Genomic DNA, 17165 nt, shown 5'->3' with positions numbered 1-17165 from the left:
TGGCACAAAAAATGTTGGTGAGTTAGCAGGCTAGCGATTGTCTGCTTAATCCGTCCCCTTGACATGTATACTCATGTTTGGTTTTATAGCATCTTCGAAAAACGACCAAGTACAAAAAAAAACTGCTGAAAATGAGATCTTTGCGGTTGGATCAATGAACATTTGATCCTTTACAGCAGGGGTGTCAAACTCATTTTTTTCGCGGGCCGCATTGCAGTCATAGCTTCTTTCGGAGGGCCATTATGACTGTCAACACAAATAAATGTATGAGCACCTCATATTATATACAGTAAAAGCTATAAAACAAACTGACAAATAACTCATTTTCAAATCAGATGAGTAAAAACTGGTCAAATATTTAAAAAAAAAGATATTAAAAGAGAAGACAATTTGCAATTCTAGTAATGACACTCGACACCAAATTCCACCAAGTTGCTGCTGACATTTTATAAACAGAGACAATCGATAACATGCTTATTGCCTTTTGTTCCAGATATCTGGGTATATGTGTTAAAGAAGACAAACTATATCCACTTTTAGAGGTGAGTCAAACTTTTTATTAGGTATATTGTTAGGGCTGTTGATGGCAACTGAAAAATCAGGTTAGCAGAATCTGATTCTGGTCAGCTCCAGAAAAGAAGCATGACAACTTTTAACCCAGCAGTTTTAAGGGTGTGTAGACCAGCTCTAAACCCTTAGCGAGGTCCTGGATTGGGCAGGTTACACAGTTCTGTTGGTGTTGCTCCAAGCATATCGGGTATTTGTTTCCAAACCTGGCCTTACCATTGATGATTCTGTTAATAAATTCCAGACAAAGCCAGGATGTTGATAGTCCAGTTTGGTGGCCTTTTGGCAGATAATGTAGTTCTATTGGCCTAATTGGGTCATGGATTTTAACTCTCACTGGAGCAGTTTTCTGCCAACTGTGAAGTTGCTCGGATGAAAATCATGATCTCCCAGTCTGGGTCCAAGAGCTAGATGAAGTGGCTTGGGCACCGTGTTATGGGTACCTCATGAAAGCCTCCCTGGTGAGCTATTTGGGGGTCATCTCAACATGAGGCCTTGGGGAAAATGTAGAGTCTAGCATAGGCTACATTCTCTATGTCTCTCAGTCAATATTTTGCAGCTTTTGGAGCTCTTTTGGTTGACTTTGTTTGGTCAGACAGGTTCTTATTTATGCAATTTCTTGATTCAACAGGTTTGTAGGTAATCAGTTCATTCATGATTTAACCAGCGCAGGGGCAAGTATTTCTTCACACAGGGTCAGATAGCGCTGAATTGTTTTCTTCACAAATTCAGTCAATATTTAAAAACTTCATTTTATTACATTGGTTATCATTGTCTGTTCATTTATTTGATACTACAGACTGAAGTGAAGAAACTATGTAAGAAAAGTAGAATTTCAGAAGGGGGTAAATACTTTTCATGAAACTGTGTATGTACATACGTAGTTTTTTGATCATACATCTTTGTAGAGATATCATCTCATTGATTTGTTTGGCCATGTACTGTGATACTTGTAACTAAACAATGACAAAACTTTATTTCTGGCCTGGATTAGTACGTGAATGGTGGCTGTCTTGAGGAGCTCCTGGCCAGGAAAGACGTTCCCCTGAGCTGGAAAGAGAAGGTGGACTTTGCCTGTGATATTAGCAGAGGAATGATCTACCTGCACTACAAGAATATTTATCACAGAGATCTCAACTCAAAAGTAAGACAGTTTTATTTAGCTGAACCCCCGTCTAAAGTGACAATCGCAACCTACCCTTTTCACCCAAATGCCCCCCCCGGGTTGAATTTCTAAGATTGAGGTTGAGGCCCTTAAATTAGGGCTTACTTTAAATCATCATACTTACAAATGTTTTCCACTTTGGTTTCCCATATTGGTGCTTTACTTGGCAGAGAGGTGGGGCTAAATTTAGACCAAAAATCTCTCACAGACGTTTTTTCCCCAAGGAATAAAATAAGTAGAGGGTCAAAATACCTCCGCAAGATTTGGAGTTGCAACATCTGCACTGTAAAAATAATCCTGCTTCCTGTTGATACAGTTACCAGACAGAATCAAAACTTAACGTTAGTTTTTAATATTTCAATATGAACTCAAACTTTATTTTATGGGAAAGGGAAAGTCGATGCAAACAATGTACCGTATTTTCCGCCCTATAAGGCGCACCTAAAAACCTACATTTTTATCAAAAGTCGACAGTGCGCCTTATAGTCCGGTGCGCCTTATATATGGATCAATTGATGAATTTGTTGATCCATACTGGTTGTACACAGTGCTCTGCCAAAATGTTTCAGTACGTTTTAGTACGACTAGTAAATTACAAGGTCGCATCGCTTCCCAACATTACGGCAACTGTAGTCAGGGGGCGTCACCGAATAGCTGTTGTACCCGCGAGGCTATTTCATTTAAAAATAGGCTGCTCTGTTAATGTTTCGAGTAAATCTACGGATCGATATGGAAGGGAAACATAGGTAAGTAGTACCAATGCGTTAGATCGAACTTTAGTCAGTTCCGATCATTTTATAGGAGATCGTTTGAGAAATGCGATTGTTTACACTTTGCTGAGGCTCATGGGAGATTGCGAGCTGAGGCTCGTGGGACTTTGCGGATGGCTAATGCTATAACGATAGCTGCTATACGTACCAGGCTATTTCATGTCAAAATAGGCTGCTCTGTTAATGTTTCGAGTAAATCTACGGATCGATATAGAAGGGAAACATAGGTAAGTGGTACCAATGCGTTAGATCGAACTTTAGTCAGTTCCGATCATTTTATAGGAGATCGTTTGAGAAACGCGATTGTTTACAGAGGGCTCGTTGGTTATTGGCTAGTGGATGCATACCGCAACCCTAGTCAACCTCAGTTTGTTGCAGTATAGCTTCTATTTTATGCGCCTTATAATCCGGTGCGCCTTATATATGGACAAAGTTTTAAAATGGGCCGTTCATTGAAGGTGCGCCTTATAATCCGGTGCGCCTTTTAGGGCAGAAAATACGGTACAGTAAAATAAATACACACCGAGACAGGGTTCATAGCTGTCCTTCTGTCTCTCTTCACACATTCAACACTAAAACTCACAGAGAGCATTTTCCCTACTCCAAGAAAGGATGTACTGCATGTCATTCGGCCTTCACTATTTGATGTGACGCAGGGTGCTTTGACCCACACAAGCGACCTTTGTTCTCTTTTGAGCCACTTCACACATGGTGCAGGTGAATTATTTAGTGCACGGGAAACATGCTGACATCAGAGAGAAGCGACAGATGAAGTGACTCAGGAGCTATTTGGATGACGCCCCCCCCACACACAGACAAACACACACAAAAAGTGATCACTTTATATCATGGAAGACTGAACTGATCGCATTCATAAATGAAAATTGACAGATTAATTGAACACAAGGGCCTCGGTTATTGTTGTTATGAAAAGATGCCCCACTCTGTCCTCTGCTGGTCGAATGATCTATTATTGTTTCTCTGCAGAATTGTCTGATCCGGATGACATCCCGAGGTCGGGAGGCCCTCGTGACAGACTTTGGTCTTGCAAGAGAGGTGGTGGAACTGCCAATCAAAGACCCTGGCAGGAAGCTCTCATTGGTGGGCTCTGCTTTTTGGATGGCACCAGAGATGCTTCGAGGGGAGCCGTATGACCGTAAGGTATCAGATAGAATCTGTTTCAACTTTGGCAGCATCATATATAAAATAGACACTCTTGGGAAAATATTTTAGCATGCCTTATTCCTGGATAAATATATATATACAGTGATCCCTCGCTACTTCGCGTTTCGTTTATCGCGGTTTCACTACATCGCAGATTTTTTTTTCCAAATTAAAAAAACATTTAAAAGTCAAAATAAAATTTCTAAATTGAGGAAACATGTGTCTAACCTTTAGGACAATGTATTATTGCTCCAAATGTTCATTTACATTCCTTTAGAAGTCCGTTTTCGCGTGTTGGCACGATTGCGAATTAGCATCTTTCCGCTAACTTGTTAGCCTGCCCAGTACTTCTTGTTGGTGACCGTACTTCGCGGATCTCACTTATCGCGGGTGGTTTTGGAACCAATTATCCACGATAAACGAAGAATTACTGTATATATATATATTTTTTACCAATGAGGTAAATTGGCTCAAGGTATTTATCCAAGGGGTGTAAAAATAATGTTTGAAAGTGACATTTCTCTACTCATCCCCATACTTCCACATACCTAAAACCGTTGTGTTTTTTATGTACCTCTCGTACATAGGTGGATGTTTTCTCCTTTGGAATTGTGCTGTGTGAAATCCTGGCCAGGATCCCTGCTGACCCTGAGATACTACCCAGGACACAGGTAGAGTATTAGTCTATAGTATTTGTACAGGGAAATACACAATATGACCAAGATATCTTGTTCATATTGTTGGGCATAACAGTCATAATGTTATTGAAATAATATCGAAATTGAGTCATGGGTGTGGCAGAGCCGATCCCAGCTAACTTTGGGCAAGAGGCATCTGTTTCAATTTTGGCAGCATCATATACATAATAGGTTGTATCAAAAAAGGCACTAATTTGGGTGAGTGTTAGATTACATTTCCTTTGGGTTTGATACTTTACAATTACAGGTTGTTAAAGGGGAGTGGGGCAGACATACGTAGATTGCAGACCGTCCAGATTAAGTCCTCCAGGAAGGGTTTGATGTGAATTCCAAATGGTCTGATGGACATGGGTCTAGCTTCATAAAGTTGCAAAAACCAGGGGCTAAAGACAGTACAATAAGCAGTAAGTTTTCTTTGTTTGCTTTGAGTTTGATTGCATACTGTAGAGCAAGTTTTAGGCGCCTTAACTGAAGAGGGGATTCCCTTGCCTCCACATGAAGGCTCCCAATTGGTGAGGTTCTGAAGGCTCCCAAGGCCAGTTTTTGATGTAGTGTTCAGCATTTGAATATATGATTTCCTTGCTGATCCGTAGACAAACAGGACCTCATTGCAGCAGCACAGTCTACTCTGCTCCCTACTTTGTCCTTGATAGAAAATTTAAACTATCCAAAGTTTTAAAGCATATTTTCTTGAGACGTTTCAAGTGTGGAATTAAGGATAGTTATCAAAGGTATGTGCAAGAAATTTAACTTCTTTCACCATTTCGGTGGTCCATCCATGTAGAGCAGAGGATCAAGGTGTAATGACCTCAGCTAACCAAAATGAGTACAGTTTTAAATTTAGAGAACTTGAAGCCATTTTGAATCGACCAAGTACTGATCTTATTTATACATAGTTGTAGATGTCTCTCACTCGTACGTTTTCCTCTATAGCAGATACAGAGGTCAGGGACATAAAGGCTACAAAATAGACGTGGGCGCATTGCTTGTACGATACTATTGAATTTAACACTGAATAAAGTGAGAATGCTGCCTTGAGGAACTCCTAATCTTGAAAGAGTTGAAAAGGTAGTTGTACCTGTCTGTTGGACAAAACGGCATATGACTTCTGAATCCCATGCAGCACAGATAAGTTGTATCTGACTTTTTCAAGGTCAAAGTTGACTCCTACCTCCAGTTGGAGAAGATAGTTAAATGTGTGCAGCACATTGTCAAAACCTTTTGAAATGCAATTAATGTATAATAATGACTATATATTTTAGGACTATGGGTTGGATAAGAATGCATTCAAGGAGATGGTGACAGACTGTCCTCAGCGTCTCTTGGAACTGGCAGCCAGCTGCTGTATGGTGGGTATCTGTTTTGTTTGTCCACACATACATTGACACTAGTATAGTTCAATATGAATAAAAAAAATGTCCGATTTTGTGGACTTTCTGGTGTAGCTAAATGACGTCACCAAAATATTAGATGCTGCTCTCAGCACGATGCAGTGCAGTAGGATAAATATGTTGTTAAATACCACTCTGAAAGATTCTCTCATATACAGTGCGCTGATAAAACCATTGTATGAAAATGCAACAAACTTGTCAAGTTCTGCCGCTTTCACTGCTCTAACATTTTGTCAATTGTGTTTCTTTGTCCCTTAGGTTGAGTCCTTCAAACGTCCAGCATTCACAGAGTTATTAGATGAGTTAGGAGAATTTGCAGAGAGTCTGGAATCACCGCCAAAAACGGAACTGGCCTTGACCTGAGTTGCCGAGTAGATGAACGACTGGAAGCACAACATAAACCCGATTGAAAAATAATCATATTCATTCACCTGCGACAAGACTGCTCACCTGAGACAGCGCAAAGATATTTGATGTTTTTGAGAAGTAATATGACAACTTGTCAGAGACTTTGGTATTGAAACTTGCCTTTATATAGACTGGAAGGAGTGTACACTGTACACAGAAAGTCCTGTTTCTTTTTTTATGTCTAATTCCAACGTAAGGTGACACGCGCTTTTGTTTTTTCTGTTCTTCGCCGGGGTTTGGCTAATTGTAACTAACCGTACAGACAGTCACGTCTGTTGATTTACTGTTTTCCTCGTCCACGCCATTCAACCGTTCCTTAGTTTTCATTTTATGTGAAGTTTGACAGCTGAGAGGTTTGACGTCGACTGTAATTGGAAATAAGGACAATCACGAGCTTTGCCTGAGAAAACAGCATTTAAATATAAAAAGTAGGGCAGAAAAGAACAGCTATTGTCGTATTTGAATAGAAGTGTTTTTTTTTTTCTTTAAAGCACACAACTTAAAGAGATGCGGCAGAAAGACTTTGCTTGGAATTTCCCCGTGTGGGACAAATAAAAGAATGTCTTAAAATTATTATTTTTATTACGTTAATATTAGACATCCATTTATTTCATACGAAAGACTACATAAGAGTTTATGTAGAAATTAATAACATGTTTAAATAGACATTTGTATAGATTTCAGGATTGAAAAATTGTTTTGGACTGAAAAGGGGAATTTGGGGTATTTTTATACAGAAAGACTGAAATTGGAAGATGTATAGCAAGGATGTACTTACTATATTGATCTGCATTGAGTACTTTTCTGTGGTTGCTAATGCAGTTTTCATGTTCCAAACTAATGTACCTTTTTAATTTGTTTGTATTATCAAATTAAAAACATTTAAAAAAATAAAGTTTTGAACCCATTTCATACTAGTAATAATGTATTTTTGTTTCTCCTTTTGTTGTAATTTAATCACACACCATGGTTTCTGTAAATTACACTTCAAGATGTTTGTTTTACAGTTGCCTAACAACAAAAATATAATTACAAAGCCTCCTCTAACATATACAAAGATGTTTCAGTGATTTATTTTCCCCCATGGCATTAAAGGTGAATACTAGTAATGCCTATCATATCACTCCACTCCACCCTCTGGCCACAACAAAATAAATTACTGACCAGTGAGAAACTGAGATGTGAAGTGTTAAAATAACACACCTTTGTGTATTACTGCAGAAGGCAATCCAACAAACTGCTTGAATGGCTGTCGGCAAGCTGTTTGGACCTTTCACGACTTGTGACGGTTAAAACTTGTGACATGCAGTATCTGAAACTAGTGTGTGATAAAACTACATATCTTGGAATGGCGTTTTATTGTGTTTATCGTGGGCATCTTAAGGCACTTGGTGTCTCATCAGCAACTTCAAGTCATTCACACCTGTGAGGTAGATGGATTTTAAATTGTTATATTTTTGTTCAGTGTATGTACATGTAATTGCATAGTTTTGTGTTTTAATAATTTTGCAAAAATGTAACCTAAAAATAAAGACCAAAATGTTTCTCATGTTGTCATTCGAGTTTCACTGAAGTGTGCAAATTTATGTCCCATTGATGAGAATTTATCTGTGCATACTTTTCGGCATGTGCTGCGTACACTGCTAATGGGAGTCTTGAATTTAGTTTTGTTTGCAATTTAAAAGGCACCGTTTTTTTTATTTTTTATGATCCTTCTATGCTATAATCACTGGATGTTAGAGAGCATCTATTTTAGAGTTCTGTTGTCTGTCAACAAAAGAAGACCAAGTCTGGATGACTGATGGAAAGAAAGTTGTGCAGAAATAACAACATTAAGATAAATGCTTTAAGCACTGCATTTATGGAAAATTACATAAAAAAACAGACTGCCATTGACATCAAACATCATTTGTCTTGTTTGAAACGTCAATTTTTTCAAATAAACTCAATACATTTAATTTGCTGCAAATATGGTTGTTTTTTATTTGTTTACTAGAATCCATTATTTTAAAATAATGAAACATGGTAAAATAACTTTAATGGAACCTTCATGTTTGAGCTGATAAACAAAGTTGTCATCACCTGTTGCAATTAATGAAATATAGTCATAACAAAAGCTCCTAATAGTAATAATAAATGTTTAGATCTCTTTCTTCTCTAGGAGGTCAACAAAGTTGACACAAACCAACTAGATGTTTTCCATCATTATATACATCGCAGTGTTTAGGAGGGTTTGTCCATGGTGACTTTGTTGCTGAGAAATATTCCGTATTTGCATCTATCAGCTTCACCTGAAATCCATATATTCTTCCAAAACATCAGGACCTCCAGAACATGGATGTCAGCTGGCCTTTAGGTGGACTGATGTGCCCTTCTTGAAGCAATTTCTGTGGGTATGACAAAAAAAAATCATCAAACCCATTACAGAGTTTCATTTCATAGGATTCATTAACACATTATATACACATTAACATGAATACACGCACGCACAATCTCATCTGAATATGTTGATTTTTTTCATTGTTGTTTTTAGGCTTGAAACAATCTCCTTCAATGAATGCTTTTGTATTCCCTGTAGCATTTTCTTATTTTGAATGATAGCGATCACATGCAGAGGGTAATTGGAAGATTGCATCTATTACCTCAAGGAATAATCTGAGCCTGGAGACAGAACCCATCTGTCCACTGCCTGTCACAGCTTCAATCCTGGTAACAGATAGCCATAATTGGGTCATCATGCAAAATATTCAAGTGTCACTTAGCCAGTCCATGCGAGTATTTACCTGGGTAAGTATTGCTCTTTCAGAAGAAGGATGACTTTCCAGAACTGGCCCTGATAGCTTTTTAATAAAGCGTGACCGCAAACCTGAGGGAATCAAAAGACAAAAGAATCAATGATTGCTGTGAGGTGCGAGCCTACTAATGTAGGCTTCCTTTTCCCAAATCAAATATGGTACAGTAAATAGGACTCACCTCGAGAAAGTCAAACAGCAGTGTCGCGGTGATGTCAGCAATAGGCTCCATGTTGAGCATCTGAGCCAACCAGCGCCAACCATGATTCAGACCATGAGTGGGCATCTGAAATACAAACGATACCATTACTAAGCTGCTCGACCTTCACCTGATATATACAAAAGATGCAAACAACTTGTAACTGAAACAAATGAGATGATCAAAAGCATTAAAAAAATTATTGCCAGGCATGACTGGTCAAACGAATGAAAGAGTCCCTACCTCATTCTTGGAGTCAAATGGCCACCTCTGTTGGATGATGGCAGCATAGAGGCGGATCATGCCGGACATCCTTTTGAGGAAACTGTCTTGACCTTCAACCCCAGAGTCATCCACACGGTAACCAAGAATTCTGTTAAGCAAAAAGATAACTTTCAAAGCTGTTCTTCTGTTTTCAGTTACTGTGTCCCACAAGGTATATACACACTGCTTTGACAAATTAAGCGGTAATCAGGAGTAAGGGAAATTGTTTAGCTATTAATTTTGCATGGGGTATGATTTTGAGCATTACAACCACTGGAGATGTAGCATTGCTTTTTTTTTTTTTTTAATTCCATCTGACATAGTGACTGCCCTCTGCTGGGACACGACAGTCACGATTAATCAAGCTTTTGATGGCGGTTTGCTTAATATGTGCAGCGAGGGCAATGGGTGTGCAACACCAGGACGCGAGTATGATAGGACATTTGTGATCATTTGCTTTGCCCCAGTGCATGGGGATTTTAATGCTAATAGCACATACCGGAATGAAATATCTTAATAGCGCACCGACCATGTGACATGTCGCATTAGTTGTGAGTCATTAGCTTTGTTATGCATTTACTATCAGCACTGCCAGCAAAAGACAAATAGGCTGAATAAATGTGTTGGTTTGCTCACATGGCATGAGTGAAGTAATCTGACACTGCGTAACAATCAGCAAATTAACCGCCATGTGACATACCACAGTAATATTTAACACTAACATTACGCGGAAAGGTTTATCGATTTAACCATGACAGTGATTAAAAAAATGATTCATTCATCTGAATCTTTTCCTGTTGGCAAATAACTGAAAATGCGTTCAAGCCTCTAAAATTCGAGCAGTTAAACATGGCACAGAGTGCAACTGTCGCTTCGTCACTTACAGCCTTTTAATCAATGCCTGCAAGCTTTAAGGTGTACAGTGAGGCCCACACCTATGTACTATATATAAAACAGCTTGTTGTGCGTTTTTGTTTTTTTTAACACTTGATCCTCACATATGCACAGCTGAGATCTGCAAGTGGCTGAGTCGTTGCAGCTTTGCACAAATTAGATAAGTCGTGACATCAGCGCAATAGCAACAATTACTTTCGTCCATCATCCATTCACAAACAAACAAACCTAAAGAGACACATCTTAGTTCATTACAAAGACATTGTGGTAAGTTAACAAAAAAAATGGTGGTGGTTGTTTATAACGCAACGTTTATCCGACTGCAAACTAATGCTGGCAAAACGACTAGCTTTTAGCATGTAGCGATAGTAGGAGCCTCTACTCTTCTCCACCTAAAAAAACTAAACAAACACGCAAGACACACGATCGGTCTGAACCCAGCATTAGACAAACTCTAGATGGCCAGTGTGAAAGCTGGAGTTGGGAATGAGGCCAATTCGGCACATCTCAATACAAGCTATTTGATTGGCAAATGCTACCTTTCTGAGCAAAATGATACGATAAGATTCTCGTTTCGATACAATATTCAAAATATAAACATACGACGGAAAAAAAAGATGAACACATTTCGAACAAAACTACTGAACATTTAGGATAAACATTCAACTACTTAGTTCATTCTTAAGATCTTAAGATCAGGGGATGCTTTGAGAATAATTGTCAACTGTTTGTTTATGTGAAGCCCTTTGAGACTGCTTGTGATTTAGGGCTATACAAATAAACTTGACTTGATTCTTATAAGATTTACTACAATTGCTGCCACGACGCACTGGTTTAAAAAAGAAGAAAAAAAACCTAAGTACTGTATTCCACGATTGCTTGTATGGCTGTGTTTATAGTCGAGGTCATGTTTCTTTTTCTTCTGCTTCTGTTTTATGGCGGTTGGCAAACAACATGAAGTGCATCACTGTCACCTTCTGAGTGTGGGTCTGAATTATACTAAATGGTAAATGGACTTCTTATATAATTGCGCTTTATCTGCACCATATGACGCTCAAAGTGCTTTACAATGCCTCACATTCACACACATCAATATCACAACCTACGATTTAACCCTATTCTGTTCAAAAATAGAAATGTAAAACTTGCACAAACTCCTCTTTATAATGTCTAGCATTCAAAGCTATTTCCTGACCTCTCAGCTCATTAATTAGTTGTTTATACTTGACGAGATTCTAATACATAGCAAATGGGTCGATACTGTCATCTAGTGGCTAACTATGAAATGTTTAATCAAAGTTGTGACATTTGCAATTTGTGGGAACTTGAAAATTATAGTATTGGATTTTTCATTAATTGATCTACAACAGGGCTCACCAAGTCCAGTCCTCAAGGGCCCCTCCTTATCTAGCCTGTTTTAGATGTATCTCCATTGCAAAACAAATGATTCAAATCATCATCATGGTTTTATAGAGCGTGCTGATGAGCTGGTCATTTGAATCAGGTATGTTGTAGTAGGGCTGCACCTAAAACAGGCTGGATCGGAGCCCTTGAGGACTGGCGTTAGTGACCCCTGGTCAACAATATGACATTTCTATTTTAAAAAGATCCATATTATATAAACATCTGATATTATACAGCACTCAGGCGATGATGTCAACACGAACGACAAGTTAAGATTTGGCGTGCAAGGCCAGGTACTAGACGTTGCATTTAATGTTTACAACAGGGGGAGATGAGGCGACAATGAACACGACTTACTTTGCTATCACGATGTAAAGACAAAAGTAGCTTGAATACTGAAAAGCTATTTGACGTTAGAAATGGTGACGCTACTGAAATTCGTTGTGTCGCTACTAATGTCGCTTTTGATTGTAAGCATAAGGTTACAACGAGACCACTGTGCCAGAGTTCATGCTCTTGTTCTAAAAGATGAAAACTGTAAAGTCTCACGCAACCGATTCATAGCCTTGCAATAGCTTGTTCACAGCTTTATGGTCAATGTAGCCAAGGATTCCTGGCGAATTTTGTATCGATTGAGGTTTTTGTATCGCTCTCCTTGACAAAGGGATAGTCAGTCAATTGGGTTTATCGTCCTAATCCGAGTGGAAGCGGTGACTGACCTCTGATATTCATCCACAGGTGTGCCATCCTTCATTCGAGGATAATGGGGGACCGCATAAGGGCATTTTTTGTGCAGGTGGCCAAGGAAGAGGTCACCAAATCGGGGGTGCAGCTGCCAGATACCTGAGGCTGCCACACCAATAGGGAAGGCTGCTTCGTGATGAGATGCAGCCTCTTCCTCACCTTGTTTCTACGACAGAAATCACATGCATGACATAACATGACATCTTCAGGTATTTTCTTAATAGACCCGTCTTGTGACTAGCACTCACCACAAACTTCTCAGCCACTTTGTAATACACAAAGTCCAAGCCCTGTGGGTGATGGGAGGACGAAACTGACTTCCCCCCCGACACCACTGCCTGGCCAGAGAGCAGCTTGTCAATTTTTTCAAAGATTTCTCGAAGCCGAGATCCAGAATTGGAGGAGATTTGACTGATGGGTATAGTCGCGACTTTCTGGAGCTCCAATTTCAGTCTCTTTGTCTACATGAAGAGCAATGACGACACAGTAAGGATGCATTCAGACAGTGTTAGGTCTCTGAGAAATTACTGAAGTGCACAAACGAACCTGGACATCTTTTGATGAGCTGAGTTGTTCAATGGACTGAGTGCACTGAGTAAGGGAATCCTGCAGCTCCTTGTACCATTTCAGCGTGGTGTCATCTGCATTGTTTTGCAGCCCTATTGGACGACATGACTGTAGTATCAAACATTCCGCTCATAGTTAATAGCAGAATTCTGTAAAATGACAATGGAAATGTGCAGTACTTTGAAAAGGTATTCGTTCCACTTCCTGCATGGTACCAGATTTTTTGGGGTGGAACGCAGGGCATATTTAATATCAGATTTCAACATCTCAGATCCTCCAACCAATTGTACTATCTCATATAACCAATCCAAGAAAATATAAAATGCTGCTATTACTCCCTATACCAATGGCCGTACCACTCTCGGCAGCAAGGACTAAAATCAGGTCTTTGGAAAAACTGGTGAGTCTATAGTCCCACGGTGGAGGAATTTTGGCCCACTTTTTTTTATTTTTTCTTAAGTACTGTAGTGGATTTTGCCTTGGAATTTTACCAAGGATGCCAATTTTGGGCCAGTCTTTCTTATGGTTGAGCCCTGAACACTGACCTTAACTGAGGCTTAATGAATCACATGTAAATGAATGCAAACTTTGCTTCTTGTGCACTATAATACATTGGCAAATCAATTATTTTGTATTGCCCCTCCAGAGGCACATTTCCAGACACCATTAAAAAAACATCTGGTGTTTGTTTTTTCCTAATAATTTAATGTCTGTGTTTTTCAATTTCCCACCTTGCTTATGCGCTTTCTCTTTGGCTAACTGCTCCGCCTTCTTTTGCTCTTCCTGCTGCATCTTCAGCTCCACCAGCTGCCTGTGGGACTCAGCCAACTCTTTCTTCTTCTCCTCCTCCTGAGCTTTGGCTGCCTCTTCCTGCATCAGGCGGATCTGATTCCTCATTTCATGTAGGGCCCGCTCTGCCTCAGTCATGTCTTCCACAGTGGGATATTGTCCCTGTGAAGATAACAGAATGAATCAGACAAGTCTCAGGGGGGTTCTTAATAGCTTGATTTCTTTGAAACACTGTTCACGTTTTCAAAAATTATTTGAGTAGTTTGTTTCAACACAAGTCATAACACCCAGTTCCAGGCATTTAGGTTTTATATTTAGAATAGGGATGGGCAATGTTTGAGCCAATAAAAAATGTAATACCACAGGAAGGCAGACATTGCTCACCAGAGCCTCCAACCATACACTGTAATGATGAAGTGCAAGTCATGTCCTCAACCAGAGGTGGGCATTTTGTGCTAGGCGGTCTGTCTATCCCGGCCGGACACCCATTTCGCAGACGAAGAAAGAGGGGCAAGAAAGTTCCAAAAAGGACGGCCTGGGGAGTTGGGAATGACGGAAGTGAGGACGGAAGGTTGCCCAGGTCGCGAACGGAGGACCGACCGGCAAAATTGGGTTAAGTGCCCACTTCTGGCCTCTATCGATACCAATCTCATAAGAACACAAATAAAAATGTGTCATTGGCTTGATAAGCATTTTGGGGGATTTTATTCTTGTTAACATTACTGACAATCAATGTTGCATTTATACGGTAACCAGTCATTTGGAGAACTGTAGTATTATTCACATTATTTGCCGACAGATATTTGCGCTTCGTCGCCAGTGCTTTTAAGGAAGGTGGAGCAGGTTTTGGCTTTTCGCTCGAGTGACTAACACCACTCTCCGTTTAAACTTGTTATTGGTGACCGGGGGAAAGGGGAGCGCACACCCTGGCTCACCAGTTTTCCGAAGCTGAGCCGTGATTGGACCAGAGACCTGGCAACTGTGATTTTTTTTCCTTTTTCCAGTCGACAGCAAGGGGGAAAACGACCATCCCATGAGATGGATAAAATTGAATTTTGTTGCTTAATTCATATTCCACAAACGCAATATTAATCAAAATGCTGTGTTTAGACTAGAGGGTGCACAACACATACAACATTATTGTCAAGAAGATTTGGGGTTGACTTCCCCTTTAAATACTTCATGTTATCATCCCAAATAAAGATGTTTTTAGTGTAATGCGGTCGTATGAGGAAAACTTTTACACTGACCTCTGCTGTCTTTCGAACAATCTCTGACACCTGGGAGCACAGTTGGTTCCCACGCATGCTGTAGGTGCCAAGACTAGCTGACAGGACAGTGGTTTGAGTTTGGGCCGAGGACTCCAGTAGCTGGTTGAGCTGCAAGATCTCTTCTTGAATGGAGTTGAGGTTCCGCAGCCTCTCTTTGCCTTCAGCCAGCCGCTGCCGCTCCAGCTCCGCTTCCCTCAGACGCTGCTGCTCTACCTCCCTCAGGCGGAGATTCTGGATCTTTGGGTCAGAGGACAAGACCAACATGGGAATTTACACACTGACGATTTTTTTTCAAATGTATGTATGGACAGGTCACATTGTGAAAATACCTTCAATCTGTGGCGTTGCTCTTCCTTCAGCTTCTCTTGACGTCCAATGCTCTCTTTTGTTCTACAGTAGAGGAAATTCAAAAACCATAAAAAGAAAGCCAAGCGGACACACTTTTATACATTGGTCAGGTAATCTCACTCTCTTTCCATCATATCCCGCATGCTCTGGTACTCTTGTCTCTGTTTTAACTCCATGAGCTCCTCAAAGCGCTTCAGCTGCTCTGACTCAGTACTTGCCACCACCATCACCAGCTTCTCTTGCAGCTCCTGACGCACTCTGAACGCCATCTGATCCACACAAAAATTAAATCTGCCATTAGCAATAATTCTGTTGCAAAACAGCGTTAGGGTTTTACACTGCAAAAAAGTGTCCAACTAACACTCAAATTGGACCATCTTACAAATTGATTTAACATGATTATGAACAATTACCCCCACAAAAACTAATAATTTTTGTTTTTAAACAAATTGCAAGGGAAAAAAAAAAAAAGATTAGGTTGAGACCTTTGCTTTTTTATGTTGCTCCTTTTCAAACCTAACAATGCGTCCAGCCATCGCCATGGCTTCAGGGGAGAGCAGAGAGATGGTCGGGGACATGCGACAGGGGAGTTCATCTGCATCGTTTTCTGGAGGCTGATTGTTCCCATCATGTGTCTGATTAAAAAAAAAAGGGGAGATAAGACTTCCAAATAGAATCATTCATTCAAGTAATTACATAGTATTCATCTTTAAATAACAATTCTCAAATATTGGATAACAAAAGAAACAAGCTTTGATAAAATGGAAAATTTCATCATTTAATTTAAAACACCCACAACAAAAGTTGTGCAAAGTATAACATTGTCAAATAAAATTATATTGATTTCATTTCATCTTCAGAACTTGCCTGCTCATGTTCAGTCTTCAAATATAGTGTTGTATTGTCTTTCGATGTCACGTCACGGCTCGATCCAGTGAAAGACACAGAAGGCGTAAGCCCAGGGCTGGACTGATCGGTATAACTCAAACCATCAGCGTTTTGTGGAGATTGGGAGTCGAGTTTTTGCAGTATGACCCCAGACTGCGATGACAAGCTGATCGAATCTTCATAACCTGACAAAATGTCCTGCAAAGCACATTCATACGTTTGTAGAAAATACACTAAAACACCACAAACAAAATAAATTAAGTACTGCACGGTTAAAACGATTAACGGAAATTAACTGAATTAGATTGGTTACCGTAAACTAGTAACATGAATGATTGCGTTTCAGTTAAAAGTACAGAGGTACAAATCAAAATATTTTCATTGCAGACTTTTCGAGCTTGCTGTACTGTATTAGTTGATAGGGTGTCATCTTTCTCGTGGCCAGTTCAGATTTTTTTTTTTTTATAATCGCATGAGTGAACGAATGTGCAATGCATTAACACGTTCTGCCACCTAAATAAACGTGCAAATCTGATATGATACCGATAAGATGGTGAAAATTGTGGTGAATCGCCAGTCGACCAAAAGTTGAGCTAAGCTAAAAACTAATAATAATATTAATACATTTTCACACTCACCTCACCCCTTGCCGACCAATACGGATTGAAAGAGATCCTTCCCTTTGGTGAATTTTTAAGAGCCTGTAACGTTTCCCAACGGTCACTGGGCATGGTGAATGAACGTAAAAACAAGTTTTAAAAATAAAACAAACTAAAAGATACACAGCAAGACAATCCTACACCGTCGCCTCAACGATCTCCAGCACGCATGCGCAACCGTTC

The 17165-nt window shown here is 39.7% G+C and overlaps 2 protein-coding genes across 5 annotated transcripts in view; one reads left to right on the top strand and one right to left on the bottom strand.

Moving 5' to 3' along the window:
• Positions 1-7712, top strand: part of zgc:162952 (PKc_LIMK_like_unk domain-containing protein) — a 21986-nt gene extending 14274 nt beyond the window's left edge. For both annotated transcript variants that reach the window (XM_037258658.1, XM_037258657.1), the window contains 6 exons: positions 494-542; positions 1562-1711; positions 3490-3663; positions 4254-4337; positions 5627-5713; positions 6014-7712. In XM_037258658.1, coding sequence (XP_037114553.1) covers positions 494-542; positions 1562-1711; positions 3490-3663; positions 4254-4337; positions 5627-5713; positions 6014-6118 — 649 coding nt within the window. In that variant the 3' untranslated portion in view covers positions 6119-7712. The remainder of the gene's footprint in view (positions 1-493; positions 543-1561; positions 1712-3489; positions 3664-4253; positions 4338-5626; positions 5714-6013) is intronic.
• gle1 (GLE1 RNA export mediator) lies at positions 5730-17165 on the bottom strand. 3 transcript variants are annotated; one of them, XM_037258655.1, is made up of 16 exons: positions 16962-17165; positions 16303-16521; positions 15921-16070; positions 15556-15704; positions 15417-15477; positions 15067-15324; positions 13759-13978; positions 13007-13119; positions 12709-12921; positions 12436-12626; positions 9398-9527; positions 9137-9241; positions 8947-9029; positions 8806-8869; positions 8455-8550; positions 5730-6147 (listed from the first exon to the last, which is right to left on the bottom strand). In XM_037258655.1, exons 1-15 carry the CDS (start codon positions 17052-17054, stop codon positions 8482-8484), a joined length of 2118 nt encoding a protein of 705 aa, XP_037114550.1. In that variant the 5' UTR covers positions 17055-17165; the 3' UTR covers positions 5730-6147; positions 8455-8481. The 3 variants fall into 3 exon arrangements, with proteins under 3 accessions (XP_037114550.1, XP_037114549.1, XP_037114548.1); XM_037258654.1 differs by lacking the exon at positions 5730-6147 and having other exon boundaries at positions 7996-8550; positions 15921-16066; positions 16299-16521; XM_037258653.1 differs by lacking the exon at positions 5730-6147 and having other exon boundaries at positions 7996-8550.

The sequence above is a fragment of the Syngnathus acus genome, chromosome 9 (genome assembly GCF_901709675.1).
Source record: "Syngnathus acus chromosome 9, fSynAcu1.2, whole genome shotgun sequence".
Classification (NCBI taxonomy): Eukaryota; Metazoa; Chordata; class Actinopteri; order Syngnathiformes; family Syngnathidae; genus Syngnathus; species Syngnathus acus.
Note: the sequence above shows the minus strand (reverse complement) of the source record. Positions and strands in the feature narration are given on the sequence as shown.